The sequence below is a fragment of the Aotus nancymaae genome, unplaced genomic scaffold (assembly GCF_030222135.1).
Source record: "Aotus nancymaae isolate 86718 unplaced genomic scaffold, 86718_ANA_hifiasm-v0.15.2.pri h1tg000033l, whole genome shotgun sequence".
Classification (NCBI taxonomy): Eukaryota; Metazoa; Chordata; class Mammalia; order Primates; family Aotidae; genus Aotus; species Aotus nancymaae.
The window spans coordinates 62,472,635-62,496,945 of record NW_026988447.1 but is presented as its reverse complement, the minus strand read 5'-3'; the positions used below and the strand labels follow the sequence as shown (position 1 = coordinate 62,496,945).

The 24,311-nt window shown below is 37.9% G+C and overlaps 1 protein-coding gene across 3 annotated transcripts in view; it reads left to right on the top strand.

Moving 5' to 3' along the window:
• Window positions 1-24,311, top strand: part of NFKB1 (nuclear factor kappa B subunit 1) — a 127,347-nt gene that overhangs the window by 64,181 nt on the left and 38,855 nt on the right. For all 3 annotated transcript variants that reach the window (XM_012436529.3, XM_012436528.3, XM_012436530.3), the window contains 5 exons: window positions 8,956-9,104; window positions 16,688-16,851; window positions 18,704-18,862; window positions 20,836-20,940; window positions 23,078-23,169. In XM_012436529.3, the coding sequence (XP_012291952.1) occupies window positions 8,956-9,104; window positions 16,688-16,851; window positions 18,704-18,862; window positions 20,836-20,940; window positions 23,078-23,169 (669 nt within the window). The remainder of the gene's footprint in view (window positions 1-8,955; window positions 9,105-16,687; window positions 16,852-18,703; window positions 18,863-20,835; window positions 20,941-23,077; window positions 23,170-24,311) is intronic.

Sequence of the window (24,311 nt, the reverse complement as noted above, 5' to 3'; positions counted from 1 at the left end):
CCCAGCCAGAAACCCTGTCTCCAGCCGAGGCAAGTGTTCTGCTCTGGTGTGTGATAATCATATTCTCATTTAAATAGCCTATTGAGATGCCACGTTAGTATCTAGCCTTTTTTTTTTACTTTTAAGTTCAGGGATACATGTGCAGGATGTGCAGGTTTGTTACATAGCTAGACATGTGTCATGGGGGTTTGCTGTACTGATTATTTCATTACTCAGGTATTAAGCCTAGTATTCATTAGTAGTTTTTCCTGATCCTCTGTCCTCCCACCCTCCACCCTTTGATAGGTCCCAGTGTGTGGTGTTATTTCTATGTGGCAATGTGTTCTCATCATTTAGCTCCCAATTATAAGTGAGAACATGCAGTATCTGTAATATGAGTTTTCTGTTCTCGTGTTAGTTTGCTAAGAATAATGACCTCCAGCTCCATCCATGTCCCTACAAAGGACGTGATCTTGTTCTTTTTTATTTCTGCATAGTATTCCATTAGCCATTTTTTAAAAGACAAAATACCAAAGAAAGAATAGAGTTATCTCCACTCTTCACCCACCACCACCACCTAACACAACACTTTATATTTTAGTAATTGCCTTCCATAAATATTCTTTTATCATAATTATTTAATTATACATTCATTGGTGTATTAATTATTGAATGCCCACAGTATGACAAGCATTATTTCAAGCACTGAGGATAAAACAGAGAAGAAATCAATATCCTCACTGTTTTTATTTCATTTTCTTTTTTAAGAGACAGGGTCTCACCCTGTTTCCCAGGCTGGAGTACAGTGGTGCAATCATAGCCCAATGCAGCCCTTGAGCTTCTGGACTCAAAGGACCCTCCTGCCTCAGTCTCCCAAGTAGCTGGAACTACAGGTGCACACTACCATGTCCAGCTTCCCCACTCTAAGCCCCCATTCAAAGAGAGGCAATAATCAAAATACATGAAATGTTTAGTTATTAGATGGTAATTAATGTCTATAGAAAAATTAAGCAGAGAAAGGAGCAAGGGATTTGGGGATAAAAGTTTTGGTAGGGGTGAGGCGGTCAGTGAAGGTCACCTTGAGAGATAGCAGTTATGTAAAGCCTGAAAGCAGGTAAGAAATGCACAGATATGCAGATGTCCCTGGAAAGGGTGTTCTAGGCAGAAGACATAGAAAGTGTGAAAGCTTTAGAAGACTGCTCACCTGGCAAGTTCAAGAACAGTGAGAAACTGATGTGGCTGCATAGGAGGAAGAAGAAAAAGGACAGAGAGGACATGAGGTGGTCAAATCGCCTAGGGCCTTGTAAGTCATTATAGCGATTTTGTCTTTTAATATGGAGAGACATTAAAGGTTTTTAACTTCTTAACAGAAAAATTTAATTATATACATACACAGAATAGTATAATGAGCCCCCTTGCGCTAATCATCAGCTTTAACAACTTTCACTTTTGGAGGATTTTGAGCGAAGGAGCGGTAAGACGTGGCATGACATGACTTGAACAGGATCACTTAGGAAAATAAGCCAGGGGGAGACAGGACAACAGAGGAAACATAGGAGCAAAAGCTTAGGAGACAGCTGATAATGGCTGGAAACCAAGGGTGTAGCAGTGAAGATGGTGAGAGGTGATCAGATAAAGGATATTTTTTGAAGATCTGAGTATTATATATATTATATTTTGAAGAAGAATTTGAGAACACATGTCGTATAGTAAAGAGAGTAAGAAATGTAGAAAAGAGGCCAGGCACAGTAGCTCATGCCCATAATCCCAGCACTTTGGGAGGCTTAGGTGGGAAGATCCCTTAAAATCAGGAGTTCAAGGCCAGCCTGGGCAACATAGGAAGACTCTGTCTCTGTGAAAAAGGAAAACAAAATTTAACCAGGTGTGGTGGCATGCACCTGTAGTCCTAGCTACCTAGGAGGCTGAGGCAGGAAGATTGCTTGAGCCCGGGAGGTTAAGTCTTCAGTTAGCCATGATCACACCACTGTACTCCAGCCTGAATGACAGAGCAAGACCCTGTCCCCCCCTCCCAAAAAAAAAAAAAAGAAATATACGAAAGAAATGGCACTAGAAAACATTATTTTATACATTATTTCTGTTTAAAAATCCACCCAACTAGCAAAAAAAAATGACTTATACATGAACATTTGTAAGACAATGCATTCATAAATTACAAACTGTCTACTCTTCCCATATTCTTTTGCAATGATGAATGATTAGGCCATATACATATAAAGATTTACTTGTAATTTGCTTATGATGTAATGATACCTGTTGAGGTACAAGTTCCCAGCAATTCTTGGAGTTAGCAATAGTGTATTCCTTCCTTCTCGGAAAGAAGCATGATATCTGATGTGCTAAAACTAGAAATTAAAATATAACAAAAAAGGAAACCCTAAGTCAAAGTATGAGGGAAAGACAAAACTTTCAGAGCAGAGTTACACATAGAGATTTTGTCTTCTCTGTGTAAATGGTGAGAACTTCTTAGCTTATTTATTATGTCAAATGGCAGTTTGCTCTTCTAATCGCAGCCTGATATCATGAGCCATATATGCTTTTGGTCATTCAAAAAGGGCACTAAACAAGGTGAAAGAATGTCAGTGAATCAATGCAAATTCATGAGTACTGCTGGAAAACAACAACATGTCATCAACAGTGGGTCAAAGAGGATATTTTTCATGCCATCCCCTACCTCACTGAGAATACCACATTTATATTCAGAGGACTTAGAGTGAATTCCAGGGTCCTCTTTGTCTTGGCTGTATGACTTTGGGTTATATCACCTTGTTACTCCATCTGTTTGAACTTCTGTTTTCTTATCTGTAAAATAGGGGTGATAGTGTCAATTCTGCCTCCCTCACAGGGACTTTCAGAGGCCCAGGGGGTCTTTACAAATAATAGGGAAGGAAAGAAACTGGCACTTTAATAGTACCTACCATGTGCCAGGCACGGCTTAGTCCTCCCAACAGCCCTCTGAAGTCACGTGATTGGCCCACTGTGTAGATGTGGAGCTTAAGACTCAGAAGGTTGTCTAATTTGTGTCAGGCCACAGAGCTAGGAGGACTGGATCCCAGACTGGATCAGCTTGAAATCTCTTGCGTAACGGAGAAGGAAGAGACTAACTTTACTAAGCATGTTTTTATGCCAGAAACTGTGTTGGACATGGTTCTGTACTATCTTATTTGGTAAAGGTCATTCTGTCCTTCCTGGTTGTTCAACAAGTAATAAACAGTAACATCTGTTTTTCATGCCTGAGAGAAGAAATATTATTAAAATAGTGTTCTTCTCTTTTTTTCTTTCCTTCTTTTTGTTACTTGCAGCCTCACAGGAAAGAATGAATACATGGTTGCATGTTTGTGGCATGATTTTATAAAGGAGCTTTGCCAGGGGACAAGTACACTTCTGCTGCTTCTTATAACCATTCCTGAGACCTCTCTCCTCACAACACATACCAGCCAAGCCAAACAAACAAGGTGTTTAGGAATAACTGTTATCTACCAACACTGTGTAGGCAAAGTAGAGCTATAAAACACTGAGGAGACTGCACACACACACACAAGAAAAAATGACCATGTCACATGGTAGCACAGAGCAATGGGAAATGTGAATAGTTTGTGGAGGTGGACAGACCCAAGCTCGGGGATTGCCCGATCGCTCCTTATAGGAACCATGGCCACTTACTCTTATCTGAGCCCCAGTTCCTCCAGCTGTGGAATGGGGTATCACCTCTGACCCCACAGGGCTGTTGTGGGGATTATCTGAGTTAGCATGTTCCATAAAACACAGTAAACTAGGAAGTGTAGCTGTGTAGGCTCTGGGAATTTAACAAACAAGAGAAGTATCACCGTAATCCTTTAGTTACTAAACCCTGTCTTCATCTTGCAGTAGGTTGCATGTGATTTCCCTGCCTTGTCCCTTCCAATCATGTTTCAAAGAAGGAAGCAGTGGTGGAGCCTTGTGGGCTGAAGTGCTGAGGAGGGTGTCATGGAAGATTCAGGTTTAGGTCTTCCTCTTGAAGAATGGGTGCTTCTCGATAGGGAAGCAAAGGAACAACCTGGGAGTTGTCCACTTGAAGAAAATCCTGAGATGTGGTAATGGGTAGGTCTGAGGTCCTGAGTAGGACTCAGCACAGAGCCTTCGCATGTGCTGTTTTTCCTGCCAGGAAGGCTCTCTAAACCCCTTGGCCGCACCTACCCCCTCGCTAGTTAAATTCCTGGCCTTCTCTTAGATATCCACCCTCAGTATTCCCTCAGGAAGCTTTTTCTAACTTTCCGACCCACTCAAGTGCTGCTTATATATCTCCTTTGTAAGCTCTTCTCAGTGACACTTTTACATTTATTTGTGAGAGATTATTCGATTAGTGTCAGTCCCACTCTTTAATTCTCCATGCATTTATCAGGCATCACTTCATCCCCTAATTTACTGCAGTGCATAGAACTTAGGAGGGGCTTTAAATACTCACTGAATAGACAAACTTTGGTTATGAGAGGTAATAGCCGAGGTGGGAGAGAAGATTTATATTTGGGTCACTAATCACATTAAGTGCCAAGCACTGCATTAACTCATTTAATCCTGAAAACAATCCTATGAAATCAAGTGTATTATTCCTTTTAACTTTAAAGACAGAGATGTTAACCATCTTTCCCTGTTGATACAGCTAAGTGGCAACAGCAAGTCTTGAGCCTGGTAGCCTGGCTTCAGACTTCCTAGACTTTACCACACTGTTCTGTTTAATGCCGTAGAGGACAAAGTGAGGTGCACAAGTGAAGTCAGGATAGATTTCCGTTTAGAAATTGTGCATTTTCCCCTGCCTCTTCTTCTCATCATGATCATCATCATCATCATTTCACAAGAAAAGCTAAGCAGAAAAGGACTACTTCATGCGTCACCTCTTACATTCATGTTAACTCTGCATTCTGCCAAAGTGATTTTGGCCGAATTTACCCAAAGAGCAAAGTGGACATTTCAAATCCTGATTCCTAGAAAATTCTAGACTACATATTATAACCACCTTTGAAGCAGCAGCACATACTTTGCCCCAACATGACAGAATTGTTTTAAATAAAGAGAGATAATTTGACTAAGATTGGTGTTATCTGAGACCCTTGGTTTCTACATCTTATTCAAAAAGCAGATCCAGCCTGTGGTCAGCAGTAGGTATTGTGTCATAAAGCTCCTGGAAGAAAGTCTTAAATTTCATAAGAATGCCAAGTCCTGGGTATCTCCAAGAATGACAGCTGTTACTATAATAGCATAATTATTACTGGAAAATTAACAAAGTCCAATAAAATATGGCATGCAAAAAAGATTTACCCTAGAAATAGAAGTGACCTAAATCAGTCGTTTATTCCAGCCACCTGCTTTAGATATAACTTAAAAAAAATAATCTCAGGACAGTCATATTGTTTAAAGATATCTAGGTGGAAAAGTACCTTACAGTAATAAATTAATAAACAAGACAAGTTAATGCTTTTAAACTACTGTTATTTGCTGGGCATTGTTGTAAAGGTTTTACATGCGTTAATGTATTTAGGCTTCACAACGACCCTTTGAAATAGTATTATTATCCCCTTTTTACAGATGAGGAAACTGAGCAGTGTCCAAAGTCACACAACCAGTAAATGGGGAACTATCTTCAAGCCCAGCTAGTATGTCCCTAATGTCCATGCTCTTACAGTGTCCCTGGGTAGTTGATTACTCAGTTTTGTTACTTTTGTCTCCTTGTCTTTCATTGAAAACTTTTTTTTTTTTTTGGCTGAAGTCTCCCTCTGTCACCCAGGCTGGAGTTCAGTGGCTCAATCTTGGCTCACTGCAACCTCCGCCTCCCAGGCTCAAGTGCTTCTCCTGCCTCAGCCTCTTGAGTAGCTGGGATTACAGGTGCCTACTACCATGCCTGGCTAATTTTTTGTATTTTTAATAGAGACAGGGTTTCACCATGTTGGCCAGGCTGGTCTCAAACTCCTGACCTCAAGTGATCCACCCATCTCGACCTCCCAAAGTGCTGTGATTACAGGTGTGAGCCACCGTACCCAACCCAAAAGCTTAATTCTTAATGTTGAGTAAGAGCCTGCAATGTTCAGACTCATTGAAAAAACCTAAAAGACACAGTTGCTGCCTATGAAATTAATTTTCAAAGGAACCACTATTCAAAGAAGTAAAAGGGAGACTGAGTAAAAAGAACTAAATTCTCCGTAGAACAAATGAATTTCTGAATTGATTGCAAACAGTTCTCCATCATTGTGGCATCCCATGAAGCATGGTCTGCCCCATGTTGGAGTGCCAATGTCTTCATGTGCCATGTAACTTGCAAACAGTATCACTATTTTCTCTTCTCACATTTCAGTTTTCTTCTTTCAGTCAGTATTTTGGAAAGTCCACAAAACCCAGGGGGCTCCCTGTCCGTTGCCCTGTGGTCTGTGTGAAAACCAAGTGATGCCATGCTGACTAGGACTCTCAAATGGATGCAACAGCACATGAGTCACTGGTAGCATGTTCAGCTCCTTCACCTCAGGGACTACCCAGTTCCTCATTCTTGCCACCCTTCAGTCATGAGGTAGTAGTATGAAAAATACATGCATACTTTTTGAGGAGGCCCCACACCTCTTCCGTACCAGAGACTAATTCCCTCATAATGCTAACATCAAAGGGACCAATTATCTGACATGATTGGGCTTTAATTATGGATTCCTTCTGGTGTCCTGTTTAAGTGGAAAGCCTACCTGATTTCACCCAAATGAAACATTACCTCATGCCTTGCTGTCTTGCATTCCTGTGCTAGTGTCACTTAAAAGTGTAATTACATGGTTTATTTCATGTTCCTTTACTCTTCATTTATTGCTGAAGATGTCCCTGTGGGATATGTCATCATAACAAAAACTGATTTCAGACGTCAACACCAAAAAACACAACTGGCATCAATAATCTATAGGCAGCATCTAGGGACAGCAGTCAGCTTTGGAGCAAACCCAGAACTTCCCATTCCCCGTCCCTCATTTAAGGGCAAAGCCTTTCTCCTTGTTAAAAGGAGAGTACTGAGTTCATAATTAGCTCTATACCCAGAGTTTTTTAAAGTGTTATAATTATTTAAGAAATTGTTTATTTGTGCTTCGAGGTGGTCAAAATAAAATTTAATTAGAAACCTTCTTTGTAATTGGCTTGCTCTGGGGGCCCTGCTCTTTGAAAAGGAGTTTAGAAGGTTTAGAAGCAAACCTTTGTAGCAGTTCTAGCCAAGGTGGATGCATAGAGGGCTTGAGGTGGAGCTGCACAGGTGATTGTAGGGAAGTCTATCCTCTGTTGACGAGTGAAACTTCTCTCCCTCCAAACCCTCTGGGGAATAATGCCAACTCTGATCAGCTTTTCAACTCTTGGATGAAATATTAGATTGGGAAAAAGTCCCTACTAAGAAAATCCTACCCAAACCCTGCTTCAATAAAATACGAATCCACTTGATGAAGTTTATAGTAGAAGCAGGCTGGCTGAAAAGGATTCTGTCTCTTTCCAAGAAGTATTATTGGTAGGTTTAGGTTCTTCTTCAAGTTTATATCATTGGGACTTCCGTCAAAGAGTCATCTTTAGGTGCGATTCCCATCCTTCCTCCTTCCCTCCCTCTCTCCCTCTTTCCCTTCCTCCCTTCTTTCCTTCATTTTCTTCATTTTCTTCCTTTTTCTTCTTTCTTTGACGCTGTGGGCTACTTGTACAGATTACATGTTTCGAATTATTATATCGTTGAGAGATTTGGGGCTTAGGTTATGCAGTTCTTCAAAAATTACTGTATGAGCGAAGGAGATAGGGTGACTGACTAATCTAGGTTTTGGCTCCAAAAGTCTAGTGTCCCAGAAAACCCCTCAGTCCTAGGCAAACCAGGGTGGTAGTTCGTCTTTTGAGGACATTATAGTGCATTTCTAAGTATTTAGCTGAATTTATCACAGAACTCTGAATTGATAGGACTTAAGAGGGTTAAAAAAAAAAAGGTCTTTCCTGTTATGTTAGTAGGATTTTAGTCTTGACACTTTCTCAAGGAAGGAATCTGGTCTACTGTAGGGGGCTAGATGACTAAGAAGAAGAAAAGATATTATATCCAACTAACACTGGAGCACCCAGATTTATAAAGCAAATAAAAATAAAAATAAAAAAGAAGAAGAAAGGATATCGAAGTGTTTTTTACTTAAAATGTCATTATCTCCTATTTATTGGAGATAAAAATGCATTTCCTTTTTATTGCTGCTGTCATTTTAAAGACATATCAATAAAAAATTAATTAACTAGAAAACTCTAACTTTGTTAAACAACAGCAAAACAGGGTAAAATGTAAGGATTTGTACTTAAGGAGCGCACTTTTTGAATTGAAGAAACTTTCTATGACCTGAGCGTATGTAACTCAATTATCAGAACTCAGAGAGGGCTACTGAAGACTCAGGTATCCTAAGAGATGACTGGAGTCCAAGTCCTCAGGCTTGAGTGTTTATAGCCGAATTTCAGAGCCAGGTCCCTGGGCAAGACTCCCTGTCTAATCACTTGGCACAGAGTTAGGATACACTGTTTCTGCTTACCTCCCTTCTTCCCTTGATTTCTGTCAACCACCAGTTCCCTTCTTATCAATCATTTACTCGGTTTTTATGACCAAGAATTGTGATGAGGGTACAGAGGAAAGCACGTTCTTGGTTAATAGGAAAGGAGGCTTCATAAAAACTCAGCATCCTCTAAGATGTGTTGCTCCAACTTTCACAATACGTACTGTATTTTCAGTGGCCTGCGTCTTGGAGTGTATCCTCCTACCGCACAAAACCACCACCATTAACATTTTCATTTATTTCCACCCTGTCATTTGTTCATCACATACTTTTAAAAACAGGGTTGTAATCATGTATATGAATAATTTTATATTGTACTTTTTATACTTACTGGCTTATCATAAACATTTTTCCATGTTGCTGGAGAGTCAGAGGTGCTAACTTTTAAATTGTGCTTCTTATATAGATCTGCAACTATGTGGGACCAGCAAAGGTTATTGTTCAGTTGGTCACAAATGGAAAACATATCCACCTGCATGCCCACAGCCTGGTGGGAAAACACTGTGAGGATGGGATCTGCACTGTAACTGCTGGACCCAAGGACATGGTGGTCGGGTAAGTGGGGGCATATGATGCTGTGGAAGGTAGGAACAGACAGAATATGGGACATGGGAATTTGGAATGAACAGGCCCCTTTCATTAGGGACCTTTCTGAGACCCTCAGATGGCCTCAAAAAACTATGTAAATTTGTACTCTCATTTGGACTCCAAAAAGTAAGGTGACCACATGTCTGGATTTGCCTGAGACAGCCCAGTTTGCACCTGGCCTAATTGTTTATAGCACCCTCGTCTACTCAAAGGTGGCCCAATTTGCATGACCACTTATATGTGGTTATTTGACCTACAGGGTATTTGTGCCACTTTTAATATTTTCCTTCTCCTAGAAATAAAGATAAGGACAAATTTAAAGAAACCTAACGATAGCAGAAATCATTACTTTATGGATAGTTTTACATTTTTGATGATTTCTTTAGGGGATTTATAGTGTGAATATTTGGGGCTTGAAGTGAATGAATAAATATCATTTCAGCTTGTTCTGCTTAGAAAGTATGCACAGATAAGAAGCCAAGCAATGCAAATTTATTTTGGCATTTGTTAGGCTTGAAATGTAAGTAAAAAAAGACATTCATTTAATGATTGGTCAGATAAAACAAGCAATAGTTAATGAATGAAGTTTTATAGAAGTAATTTCAATCCAAAAGAATTAAGTTTTTAAGACATATTTATTGTGCTAAAAAATAGATATTTTCATCTTCCTAATACACTAAAATAGCACACAGAATAGTAGTATAGCACACAATATAAACTGATATGTACAATCAGTAATTCTAAAAATTGTTTTCTTTCTTTGGAACTCCTTAAATACAAAAGAAGAAATTTTTAATTAATTTTGTTTAATTTTTAAAAACATTTTTTAGGGTTTTCTAATCCCGGTTTAAATAGTTTATGCTAAAATCCCAGTTAATCTGGATTATTCACTCAAAGGAATTGTTTAAATCAAATATAATTAAGCTGATGATTGCATTTCAGGCTTTGAATTCCGATCAAGTTTCAAGCTGGTTGTTATTTTGGAAGTTGTGCTTTCACGTTCCTAGGTATTTCTTTGTTTGACTGTGAACATATTTAAGTGTGAAAAACCTAGAGAGACAGCTTTAAGTCACTGAAATCAGATTCTTTGATGTTAGAAAAAAAAGACTCTAGATTGAAGGAAGCAGCTTAAATTGATTTGAAAAATTCAAGTGTGCTTTATATAAACTTGTTTTAACATCCTCTTGAAAGACTGGCATGTTTCCTGTCGTATGTCACAGTTTGTTCATCATGTGTTGTAGAATACCCTTCCAGTTCCTGACTGACCTAGGAGAGCTTTGAAATGCAGGGTAATGGCCACAGTTTTAGGCTAACTGATCGCTTCGTGTGTCTGCAGATTGATTCCAGTGGGCTTCTGTCAGTTTGAAGTGTTTATTTTCTTTGGTCTTGTTTAATCTGTATTATAATCATATCCTTTAGAGGAAATTTTAGATAAAATCTTTTACTAATATTTATTATTATAAAACCTTCAGTATGTTGTCTGTAATTTGGTGTTTCTATGGTTTGGTTTAGTAATCTTTAGGATTTTAGAATGAACTAATGGTTATTTAATTTGAGGCCTTAGAGCGGGAATAGAGGTAAATTGTCTCTAAGGAAAGTGAGGGATTCTTTCACTCTTGTAGTGCAGTGGGATGTGGGCTCAGTAGTTGGGAGAACTCATCATTCATTCATTCATTCAATCAGACATTCAACAAACATTTTGAGCATCTCAACTCGAGTTTGATCATTATGATGTCTGGTTGTAGTGCAGTGAGATTTTCTAACCCTATACAATTTCAGTGAGAAATTTGATCAAGATGCCACTTGAGAGTCACGATAGACTCAGTAGGCTTTTGTGTTCAGCGTTTTCTATGAAAGTCGGTACTCACTTTCTAATTTGATTTTTAGCTGAGAAATTTTTGCTTGCAATGTTTCCCAAAATACACTATTTCCTTCATAATTCATTTGTTTCTATCTTTCTCTATATAAACATTTTTAAGGTTCTTGGTGTCAAAACTTACTGCATTTATGTAGAAAGAACGTCATGCTAGCATTCTGGAAACCAGAATTTTTTTCCCATTACTGTCACTCTCAACAGAGGACTGAGGGCAAGTTACATGACTTCTTGGGGACCTTAATGTCTTCCCTCATAAAATGCGACAGTTTCACTACAGAATCTTATCTTTAGGCCCTTTACATTTCCAGAATTCTAGACTGAACTAACATTAGGTAATGTTGTGAAATAACATGAGCTAACTTGCCAGGTACATATTTATGGTATGACAATTGATTATTAGTATTTAGTTCTGACTTGTAGATAAGAGTATCACGTAGAGAAACTTAGGAAGATAGCCAAAGCTATGACTTGTCAATACTAGAAGCTAAGATAACCTGTTTTCGATAATACAGATTAGGCAAAGCATATAGATTCACAAGCAGGGCACTAGTCCAACACACAATAAAAGACATTTAAAAAATGGCAATGAGAAGATAACTTTTAAATTGTCAAAACCAAAAGAATTACTTTCTTTGGACTGTTTATCTTCACCTTTCTCTCAGTATGAATTCTTAATAAACTTAGTTTCTATTTTCAAAAGTATTTCATCTATATTATAAATACTCATATTTTAAATAACCTAAGTCTTGATTATAGGTTTGATTGCTGTAGAGGATTTGTCATTTTAATTTTTTTAATTTGCTTTAATTTTTTCTTTGTATTTCTTATTCACTTATATAGTCAGCCTTTACTGCCTTTCTTGGTAAAAAAAAAAAAATTATAATAATCTTAGTTTGGTGTTTTATTTTAAATCCCAAATATCAACAATTTGTTTCAACCTATTTTTGGTCTTCGATATTTTTATTCCATGGAAAATATCTGTGTTCCTTGATTTTGCATTAGGCCAAATTCCCTCACCAGTAATCACCACACCCTCTCTGCTTTCTGGGAGCTCTGATTTAGAGATGTGGATTTTTTTTTCCAATTAATATATATAGCATATACCAACTGGTAAGCACTAAAAGTAGACATGTAAATATAAAAATACAGAGGAGAAAGAAGACCTTCAGCATCTGTTGTTCCCCTCTTTATGTCCGTGAGTTCTCATCATTTAGCTCCCACTTACAGGTGAGAACATGCGGAATTTGTTTTTCTGTTCCTGCATTAGTTTGCTAAGGACAATGGCCTCCAGCTCCATCCGTGTTCCCACAAAAGACATGATCTTGTTCTTTTTTACGGCTGCATAGTATTCCATGGTGTATATGTACCACATGTTCTTTATTATGTTGTTGATGGGGAATTTAGGTTAATTCCATGTCTTTGCTATCGTGGATAGTATTGCAGTGAATGTTCGCATGCATATGTCTTTATGGTAGACTGGCTTATATTCCTTTGAGAATATACCCAACAGTGGGATTACGGGGTCAAATGGTAGTTCTGTTTTTAGCTCTTTGAAAAATCACCACACTGCTTTCCACAATGGTTGAACAGTTTGCACTCCCACCAGCAGTGTATGTGCATACCCTTTTCTCTACAACCTTGGCAGCATCTGTTATCTTTTGACTTTTTAATAAAAGCCATTCTGACAGGTGTAAGATGGTATCTCATTGTGGTTTTAATTTGCATTTCTCTAGTGATCACCGATGTTGAGGTTTTTCCATATGTTTGTTGGTGGCATGTGTGTCTTCTTTTGAAAAGTGTCTTTTAAACAGTCAATTACCTTTTAAAGAAGATTATTATTTTTAAATCAGGAAAAAGTAGTTTATATTTGACCATATATTTATCATTTGCAGTGCTCTTCATTCTGTTTCATAGGTCAAGATTTCTATCTGATAGCATTTTCTTCTGCTTGAGGCACTTCCTTTTATTACACTGCTGATCTGATGCTAATGAATTCTTTCAGTAAGTGTATGTCTTCAGTTTTTTTTTTAATCTTATCTTTGTTTTTCAAAGATATTTTGAAGAGTATAGAATTCTAGGTTGACAGGCCAGGCATGGTGGTTCATGCTTGTAATCCCAGTATTTTGGGAGGCCAAGGCAGGTGGATTATTTGAGGTCAGGAGTTCGAGACCAGTCTGACCAACATGGAGAAAACCTGTCTCTACTAAAAATAAAAAATTAGCCGGGAGTGATGGCACGTGCCTGTAATCTCAGCTACTGGAAAGGCTGAGGCATATCAGAAAAAAAAAAAAAAAAAGAGTTCTAAGTTGACAATATTATTCTTTCACATCCTTAAACTATGTTGTTCCACTGTCTTCTGACTTGCCTTGTTTCCAAGAAGTCACCTGTCTATCTAATCTTTGTTCCTCTGTACATAATTTTTTTTTCTCTAGCAGCTTTTCTCTTCCTCACTCGTTTTAAGCAATTTTATTATGATGGATATTAGTGTAGTTTCCTTCATGTTTCTTGTACTTGGGATTCATTGAGATCCTTGGATCTCTGGGTTTATATTTTTATTAAGTTTTAAAACTTTTTGTCCATTATTTTTTCAAATATTTTTTCTGTCCACTCTTCTTCTTCTTCTTCTCCCCAATCGCACATATATTTGGCTATTTGAAGTTGTCCCACAGCTCTCTGATGGTTTTTTTTCATCTTTTTTCTCTGTGTTTCATTTTGAATAGTTTTATCACTGTGCCTGCAAGTTCACCAATATTTTTGTCTGTAGTGTCTAATATGTTCTTAATTCCATCTAGTGTGTTTTTTCTTCTTAGACCTTGTAGTTTTCATTTCTATAGGTTTGTGGTCATTTTTCCATATCTGTCATGTTTCTCCTTAACATTCCAATGCTTCCTCCTTTTTCTGATCATATGATCTTTCTGGTAGTTTATTGGATGACAGATATTTTGAATTTTGTATTGTTGAGTCCCAGATTTCTCTTTTTATTTTTTTTCTTTTCTGGTATGCCTTTAAATTTTTTGAGGATTGAGATGAAGTTAAATTTGGGAACAGTTTGATCCTTTCTAGACTTACTTGTTAATTCGACAGCATTACTAAGCTAGTACCTTTCTGAATTTTCAACCTGATACTCCATGTATTACAAGATTTCTTGAACTGTTCCAGCCCTGTGGTGTTACAATAATTCTTCTGCCTGCTTCTCTATGGTGTTTCTTTTCCCAGCTTTGATGTACTTTCCCCACACACAGCATTCGGCTGAAGACTCCAGTGGGTCTCTGAGTGTATCTCCATGTACAGTTTCTTCCTCTCTGGTGCTCTGCTTTTGAGTTTTAGCCTCTTTGGATTCCTTCCATGTTTAACTGTGTCTCCTCAACCTTGGAGATTACCAGGCTTTGTTGGAGTTCCTCCTTCCTGTACTACAGCCTGGGAGTCTCTAGGCATTAAGTCAGAGTAATTACAGGATTCGCCTTATTTCTTTTTTTGTAAAGATTACTGTTCTCTGCTGCCTGTTTTCTAGTCTGAAAACCATTTCTTTTTGTATTTTAGATATTTATGGTTCAATCCAGTGTTTTACTCTGTCGTTACCTGAAGCAGAAGACTGACTCCTGTACTGTTTTGTTTGTTAACCAGAGTAAATCCTTCATTATTCACATAATAAATTATTAAGAATGATGTTTTTCTCACAGGGACTAAATTTGGCAATATACATGGAAAGCACATTATAAACAGTAAAGTGTAAGGTGTTACACAGATGTTTATCATTGCTATTACCTAGGAGATAACCCAATTTTCCTGCCGTTAGGGAAGTTCTATATGGGAGTAAGGTTGAAAGGGCCAAAAGATAGAAGTATTGTTTCTGAAAAACTGCCTATGCTTCTATGCATATAAGTATGTCATGTTGCATATTCTTCTGTACTGTGTTGATTCATGCATTCAGTTATCAACAGATACTTATTAAACACCCCTATGTCAGACATTGTTCTAGGCACTGGGGATGTCTGCCTTCAAAGAGCTTATATTCTAGTGGTATATTTTCTGTTCTTTGTTCATCCTCCTGGACACATGACTTACTCTGTCTCTGGGCATCTGGTACGAGTGCTCATTTCATTCTGCCTTATAACTCCTATTTTCTTCCCTAGTTTTTCTGACCTCCCCCCATTAGCTTGTTCTTTATTTCCTTCAGTCCAGTTGTCATGAAATCTCTCTTTCCTCTACTAATGTTTTTCTTTCTTTCTGAGTAAAAGCCAGAAAAAAAAGTCCTTAGAAAAGCTTACAAGTCTTTAAAGGATCTGGCCCCCTGCTTACCTCTCTGAACTCTCACACTTCTGACAACTTGCTCATTTCACTCCAACTGCATTGACCTCCTTGCCTTTGTTGTGTTTTGAAAACGCCAGTGTGGTCCTACCGCAGGAACTTAGCACTTGCTGTTCCTTTTGCCACACTCTTCTTTCATATGTTCATGTCTTCCCCATCGCTTCCTTCAATTTTTTCTCAGTTGTCATCTTTTCACTGAGTGTCCTTCCTGACCTCTCCCTATTTTAAAATGTTATGCTTTTTTCTACTACCTCTCCTGTTCCTCATTCCTACCTTATTTTTCTGGGTAACACTTACTGCCTTCTAAATTGTATTATATAATTTACTTCTTTGTTTCTTCTCTGTTGTCATGCTAGTGTATAAATTCAGTGAAGGCAGAGCTTCTTTTATTGCTGACAAGAACATTTATGATATTTCCTGGCACACACAAGGATCTCCATAAATATTTGTTGAATGAATGAATGATCTCCTCGATAAAGTCCTTTTTTGTCTGTCATATTGTTTATTGAATACAATATAACAATAGACTTGTTTCATGTACTTTAATTTCAAAAGTGAATGGAACACTTTATATGTTTTCTTATAAATCCCTTTAATTGCTTTTTAAGCTTATGAACATATTTTATTTTATAGATATGTGGCCTTCATGAGATACAAGATTCTCCATCCCTGTTTACATGTATCCTTAGATGACAACTCTAGTGGTCGTAAATAATTTTAACCTTACAGATAACTTAGGAGAAGATGAGATTCCAGGTTGGCTCAGAAATCGAAAGATGATTCAAAAGGAAAATAATCACTCCAAATATAATACTACTCTTATTCTTAAGAAATGTTAGGATTATATTTCAAATTTTGAAATTTTTTTAATACAACTCCCATAGAAAATACTTTAAAATGAACCCAGTAAGACTCCCTTATTAAGACATATAGACACATGCTCCCACTCCCTTAATCGCAATTTGGAAGTCAAATAAGCTCTGAAAACCAAAACGTTCTTCCAAGTTTATCACAGACTCATTTGGTAGTAAAACCCAATTTAACCTGACATGTAGCCATTTATAGTCTTTATTTTTCCATTTGGTGAGTCTAATTATATATTTCACTGCAGAAATATTAACATGTTTGACTACATTGTGTGCCCCAGACCTGCTTAGAGTGTTATGTAATATGCAGTATATGCCATATGTTGCCTTTCTAACATCAGAAATACCTACATTCTGAAATGCATCTAGCCCCGAGGGATTTGTATAAAGCACTGAGGGCCTGTGTATCTTTAGAACACTTACAAGTGAAGCCAGATTCTCTAGACATTAAGAGCCTAACTGGGTTGTTGTTGCTGCTGCTGTTACTGTTTCTCCTCCAGCTTCGCAAACTTGGGTATACTTCATGTGACAAAGAAAAAAGTATTTGAAACACTGGAAGCGCGAATGACAGAGGCGTGTATAAGGGGCTACAATCCTGGACTCTTGGTGCACCCTGACCTTGCGTATTTGCAAGCAGAAGGTGGAGGGGACCGGCAGCTGGGAGGTAAGTATCATTCTCCTGGCCTTGCTCCTCCAAGGGGTCCAGGCTTTGGTTTTCATCTGTATGAATTATATGTTCATCTGCATGCTTTCCAGTCTGTACCCCACACTGCTGTCACGTTTTCCCTGCTTGGAAACCTTTGATGGCATCCTGCTACTTCTAGGATAAAACCTATAACTTCACAGCCTAGCATACAAAGCCCTGCCTCACACACACACTCTGGCCCCAGCACCTTTCCAGCCTCATCTCCAGCCTACCTTGCATCCTCCTCTCTCCGTCACTGCTCTCTGAATAACTGAGGCATATTTATACCTTTGTTCGTGTCTTCCTCTACCAAAAACATCCCACCATATCCATTTCACCCTCTCAGAAACCAATGCAGAAATCAAGACTTTGTCCAAAGAACACCTCCTCTGTTTTACTTTCCCCAACTCACCTTATGACAAGGCATTTTTCTTTCTTTGGGCTCTGCCTGCACATTATAAACTATTATCTTTATCATAAAAATGGCATGGTTTTCCACATTTTCTTTCCTTTTCTCACAATTTTTCTTTCAACCCTATTCCCTGTCTCACCACATGCCCCATTCCTACTTTTATATTTTGCCCTTTACTCTACCTGTCCAGTCATCATCGCATACTCAGGTGATTCAAAACCGATTACCATTTTTTAACTAAGTATAGTCCATCTTCTGATACCCAAACTCAAAACCTCCCCATCCTCTCTGACTCCCCATCCTCGCCTGTGTGCAGCATCTCCAGGCTGTGGCCCAGCCATTCCGTGCTCTCTGGCATTCCACGCTACACTCTATTCCCGTCGTTCCACTTATAGTAGTCTTCTACCCTGCTCTCTATCCCTCCCCACTTGTAATCCAGTTTACACCTTGTAGCTGGATAGATATTACGTAAGTTCTGTATCTTGTCACTGCTTGGTGTCTCCCTGTTGCAAAATCCAAATTCTGTAAGTTGGCTTTTTGGATCTCCCAAGAGCTGGCCCCAGGCTACATTTCCAACTCTGTTTCCCATTTTGCCCCTTTAGGTCAAACTGAACTACTTGATAGGAGCGCCATGATGCCCGACTTCCCTGCCTTGGCTCGTTATTTTTACTTTTGCTCTCTCCTCTTCCTGGAATGTCTTTATCCACTCTCTTATATGATTTCAAATTCTGCCACCTTTTCAAGATTCAGAGCAAATGCCTCTTCTGCTCCAAAGCCCTCTGAACTCTCTCCCCCTTTGCAATCCAACATCACTTCATTTGTAGGTCTCTTGTACTTGTCTCTTGAATCACTACATTTTATTTACGGCTTAATTGTGACTATATCCATCAGCATGAAAACTCCAGCATGAGGGAAGGACCCAAAATGTTATTGAGTCATTCAGTTCCTTCAGAAGTTCTTTTTGAGTACCTACTATGTGCCAGGCTGTCTTCGTGGCACTGTAGAATGAGCTCAATCCCTGTGCTCAAACAGCTTTTGGAATAATTCTACACTTCTCAATACAGCTAGTGCCAAGTAGGGTTATTCAATTCTATTCCATCACATTTTATGTGCCTTTAACTCTTATTGTAGGGAGAAGAGGGAAAGGTGGGGGCAGGACAGGAGAGGAGGCAGGTGATCTGATACATAGAAGAGAGTTTTTACTGTAATCCAGAGAAAACGCAGGTCTTCTTTGATGCCTTTCCTAATGGGTGACATAAATGAGACTGCTTTTAACATCTTATTGCAATGGGAAGAGTTTCAAAAAAGGGAAAAAGGGGTTTTTATTGTAAGTTTACATTATTTGGGCTTTATAAAAGCATGGTCTTTAAAATGTTCACACTTCTCTGGGCATGAATGGACTGTGCTGTATGGCCCTAGATCGGGAAAAAGAGCTAATCCGCCAGGCAGCTCTGCAGCAGACCAAGGAGATGGACCTCAGCGTGGTGCGGCTCATGTTTACAGCTTTTCTTCCGGATAGCACTGGCAGCTTCACAAGGCGCCTGGAACCCGTGGTATCAGACGCCATCTATGACAGTAGTGAGTACTTCACTTCCAACAGGGGACACACCAAGAATAGACTTCCAGCCCTGACCTGCCATTTACTTGCTACCTGAGTCCTGGGGAAAGTAACTTAATCACTTTAAGCCTCAGGTTTATCATCTATAAAATGTGAATAGTAAAATCTAGCTTGAAAGGTTGATGTCCAGATTAAGTAAGATATTTTAAGAGGTGCTTAATACATGTAATTTTTCCTTTGATGTACATGTTTTTACATCATGTCTTTTACCTGAAATGACACATCTCTTATTTATGAATGTCTTGCTCTAAAGATATATGGTTGATGCTTTTAGAAGGGAGAATAATCCCAATTTTCTTTGGTGGTGGGGGGGCTCTGGAAAGAAGTTAATATTTAAGACAATAATTATTCTTACCCATTTTCTTCCCCATATGTTACTAACTTTACCAAGATAGAAACTTCAAGTCAAATGAATGAGTAGAATAGATAGCATGTGCCTCAGACTTCTATTTTAAGCCAGGTTTGGCATCATGCCCTCTAGTCCCATCTACCTGGGAGGCTGAGGTGGGAGGATTGAGAGTTTCAGCCCAAAATGAGCAACACAGTGAGACCCCATCTCCAAAAAAAAAAAATATATATATATATATATATATTAATCTATAGTTCCTAGAACTTTTTAAAAGAGTTTTACAGTAATCTTCAGCATTTTCCATGGAATTTTATTTTATTTTACTTTTTTATTTATTATTTTTTTTAAAGATAGGGGTTTCACCATGTTGGTCAGGCTGGTCTTGAACTCCCAACCTCAGGTAATCTGCCCACCTTGGCCTCCAAAGTGCTTGGATTACAGGCGTGAGCCACCGCACCCGGCCTTTTTTTTTTTTAAATTTATTTTTATTTTTTATTTATTTTTTTTTTTTTTTTTTTTTTTTTTTTTGAGACGGAGTTTCGCTCTTGATACCCAGGCTGGAGCGCAATGGCGCGATCTCGGCTCACCGCAATCTCCGCCTCCTGGGTTCAGGCAATTCTCCTGCCTCAGCCTCCTGAGTAGCTGGGATTACAGGCACGCGCCACCGTGCCCAGCTAATTTTTTTGTATTAGTAGAGACGGGGTTTCACCATGTTGACCAGGATGGTCTCGATCTCTTGACCTCGTGATCCACCCGCCTCGGCCTCCCAAAGTGTATTTATTTTTTTTTTGAATTTTCTTGTTTAATTATGCATGGGATTGATTAGACAGGTATTTCCAAAAAGCCTGCAAGCATAGTACTTAGACTCATTGAAAGTTTATAGAATTTGGCATATGTAGAAAACTCCATGCTCCAAGTACAACAACTAACTGATTTCTCTAATTTAAACAAGTTTGAAGGGAAGTGAAAGGTTATAAAATGATACAGACTCATAACCACAGAATCACCTTAAAATGCAGCTGTTGGAGAAAAAAAAATAAGGAAGCTTTATGCTATTACCACAAGAAAGTTTTGCCTCTTTACCACACAGAATCCTAGTTTAGTTTGGGAAAAAGAAACATAACATCCCCGTTTACTTACCTACAAAATAAAAAGTAGTAAGTAGTGTAAGAAAACTGTACTTTTCCTGAAGTTTTTAGGACTTTTGTAAATATAATAGCAGAATCATGGAAACAAATTTGGAATTAAAATCTTGACCTCACTGAAAACCCAAAAATCAATTAGCTTGGGACTTCCCAATACATCAGAAAAGCACTTTCTCTTTTTGTATCAATCTCTCTGTGTTAGAGGGAGAAAAAAGTACCTGTTTCTTTCTACCTCATTTGATTTGGTGATCATAAATGACCCATGCCCAAGAAGTGTTCTGAGAACTTCAGAAGACATTCTTGTTTTATGTGCTTTGTTAGGGAAAGCATCTATTTAAGCTTTGTTTTGGTCATATATGCTAAGGGGAGGGTCCTACCTAAAGGACTGGCTTGTTGAGCCAAAGATTAACTGTGTTATTTGTTTTCCCTCTGTGAACAGAAGCCCCCAATGCATCCAACTTGAAAATTGTAAGAATGGACAGGACAGCTGGATGTGTGACTGGAGGAGAGGAAATTTATCTTCTCTGTGACAAAGTTCAGAAAGGTAAATACATTCTCTGATCTCTGGACTCAAGTGGTGAATATAATTCTGAGTGCGTCTGTGAGTCACATTTCAGTGGCGGACAAGAAACGTCCCTCTGCTGCCGCAGAAAGTCTTAAAAAGCATTTCTGTTTTACCTCTTCCAAATGTAAGTTGCCTGTGTTATTTTTTCCTAGTCAACTAATTCACTTTTAGATTTCCCACAGAAGTAAAAAGAAGAAAATAATGATAATTATTATCAGTGACTTTCAGTGTCTTTATGCTTTAAAATTAATATCTGTACTTGGTTAAACTAAATAATAGCCCATTCTTGACATACGTACAAAACACACACAGAGAATAATGTTTTTATAGTATAAAATGGTTGATTTTTTTTACTTTGCAATGCTTTTATGCAACACTGGGAGGATTTCTCTGAACACTTCTACAGATGTGATGTTAACTAAGAAAAGGAAAGAGAACAGGGAATACAGGGAAATTCTCAGAGCACATTACTCTCACCATTTTCACTTTGAGGAAAGGTTCTTGGCATTTATCTTTCATTAAATACGTTACAACATTGATTAGTAAAAGCTGAGGAAAATGTGTTATTTTCTCAAACTTCATTCTTTTATTAAGTAAAATGGTAGTTGGAAAGTGTAGTATAATAAACATCTGTTTACTACAAGGTGAGCGTTTTCAAAGTAAGCAAATACCTAACTGAAAATATAAATAAAATAAATCAATAAAAGACATGAGGCTTTTTAAAAAATTCTCATATGAGGTTAAATGCTTTGAGGTATATAGTCAGAAAAAAATTGGATCAGATTTTAAAATAAAGACATATATACTTTATCCAAAAAAATTTACAGGCCAGGCATGGTAGCTCATGCCTGTCATCCCAGCACTTTGGGAGGCTGAGGTGAGAGGATTGCTTGAACCCAGGAGTTTGAGGCTGTAGTGAGCTACTGTCATGCCACTGCACTTCAGCCTTGATGATAGAGTGAGACCCTGTCTCAAAAAAAAAAAAAAAGTTTACACTTTCTTTGTATACATTAGTGTTAGCCTTCTTCCAATTGCTCTGTCCAAGTGATACTCATTTTCAGATTCCTGGGTGTACATACTGTGAGTACCTTTTTTGTAAATGAGATCCTTAGTCATTATCATTACATTGGAATGGCTTAGTAAGAAATGTCTTATACTTGGCTTAAAGAATCTCAATAACTAGGTCCAGTGTAGTCCCGCCTGAAGGCAAAGGAGATAGTAAGATGTTTTATCCATCCCTAGTATTTCTAAAATTCTACTTAAATAGAAATAAAAACTGTTTCATAAGTCAATAATGTGGTCCTTTCTATGAAATGGAAAGTGAAGCCAGGAAGATGCCAACCTAAGTTATACTGCCACATTTCTGTAGAAGTAAATAGAGTCCATGACTAGAGTGTGAAATTTAAGCATTCCATTTTAATCAGAAGGAACCTGATCATCATAGTATTTTGACCAGTTACTCAATATGAACTAAGAAACTATTGTAGGGAGACAGTTTAGTTAGTGTATTAAGAGCCTGGACTCTGAAATTATACTGTCTATGTTCAAATCCTGGTTCCTCCATGTACTAGCTGTTAAACCTCAGATAATTACTTAACCTCTTTGGAGTCCAGTTTCTCTGTTGCAAAGTGAGAGTAATAATAGTACACCTATACCACAGGGTTGTGGTGAGGATGCAGCCAGCTGATATGTATGTATGTGAAGCACTTAGAATAGCATCTGCCATATATTAATAGTAAAACTTACATGTTAATTATTTTTATGTACATCTATATATTGAATTGCACCACCTCTTAAGATTCTAATATTCTTCCACCATCCTTTGTGGAATTGGCTTGAGGATGGAGAAGTGGTAAGGTCACAGATTAAGAGAAAATTCAGGTTGACTAGGTAAATCTAGTATTCTGTCACTGTGAATGAAACTCGGGGCACATTACAGTGGTAAGTAAAAAAAATCAGTGATTCGTGAGCATTTTAAAAGACTTAACCTTTGATCGTGTTTTTTAAAAGTTTAGGTAGATAGTAGTTAGAATATTAAACCAGTTTTATTTTTCAGCATGTTTATAAGTGTTATTACACTATGTGAAATTACACATCTCATTGTGACTGTTTGCAGATGACATCCAGATTCGATTTTACGAAGAAGAGGAAAATGGTGGAGTCTGGGAAGGATTTGGAGATTTTTCCCCCACAGATGTTCATAGACAAGTAAGTGATTTATTATTAATAATCCTTATTATTTTTACAGATGGGATCTTACTCTGTCACCCAGGCTGGAGTGTAGTGGTACAATCACAGCTCACTGTATGCCCCAACTCTTGGGCTCTAGGGATCCCTTCTGCCTCAACTCCCCAAGTGTCTGGGACTACAGGCATGTGCTACCACACCCAGCTAATTTTTTCTTTTATTTATTTATTTATTTTTATTTTGAGAGATGATGTCTTGCCATCTTGCCCAGGCTAGTCTTGAACTCCTGGGCTTAAGCAATTCTCCCACCTTGGCCTCCCCAAATGCTGGGATTGTAGGCATGATCCCTGTTATTATCATCATTTTACACTTTCTGCCTTATTGAAATTTAGTACTTAGCTTCCATCTATAAAAAAGAAAAATCATAAATATTTAACTTCCATAAAGCAGTACTATTTTTAAGACTCATGCAGGTCATCCAGAAAAGTTTCCTACTGTAGAGTTATGGGCAAGTTAGATCACTGGCTCTGAGATGTTAGCAAGATATTTAATTTACTGACTACTCCCCTAGCCCATAAGACAGTGGCCCACAGGTCCCTTAATGAAAATGTTTTAAGTGTTCTACCAAAGTAATTATGATGAAACCTGTTAAAAGGTTATTCCAGGAGCCATCTTCTAATTGAAGTTAATGTCATCCTGTTAAATGACTAAGAGATGACAATGCTGAGCCCCCACCTTAATGATTATTCAGTTTACAAGTAACTGAGGAGTATTATGTTCACAAAGTTGGAAACAATCTAAATATTCATCAATAAGTGACCAGTTAAATTATGGTCTATGTTTTTGATGAAATATCATGCAGTTATTCAAAAGAATGAATACTCTGTGAACTAATATAGAAAGCTCTCATTTATATAATGTTTAAATATTTTAAAAGATGGATGTAGAACAAAGTGCATGTAGAAATGATTCTATGTTCATATTTGCATATGCATAAAGAAATTCTGGAAGGATACCTAAGAAATTAATAACAGTATTTACCACTGGCTGGTACACTGTAGGAACTGCATGGATGGGGAACAAGTCAAAGAGAATACCGTTGTATGCTTTTTGATATTTTACAAAATCTTTATCCCTGTGAATATGTTACATAGTCAAAAAGT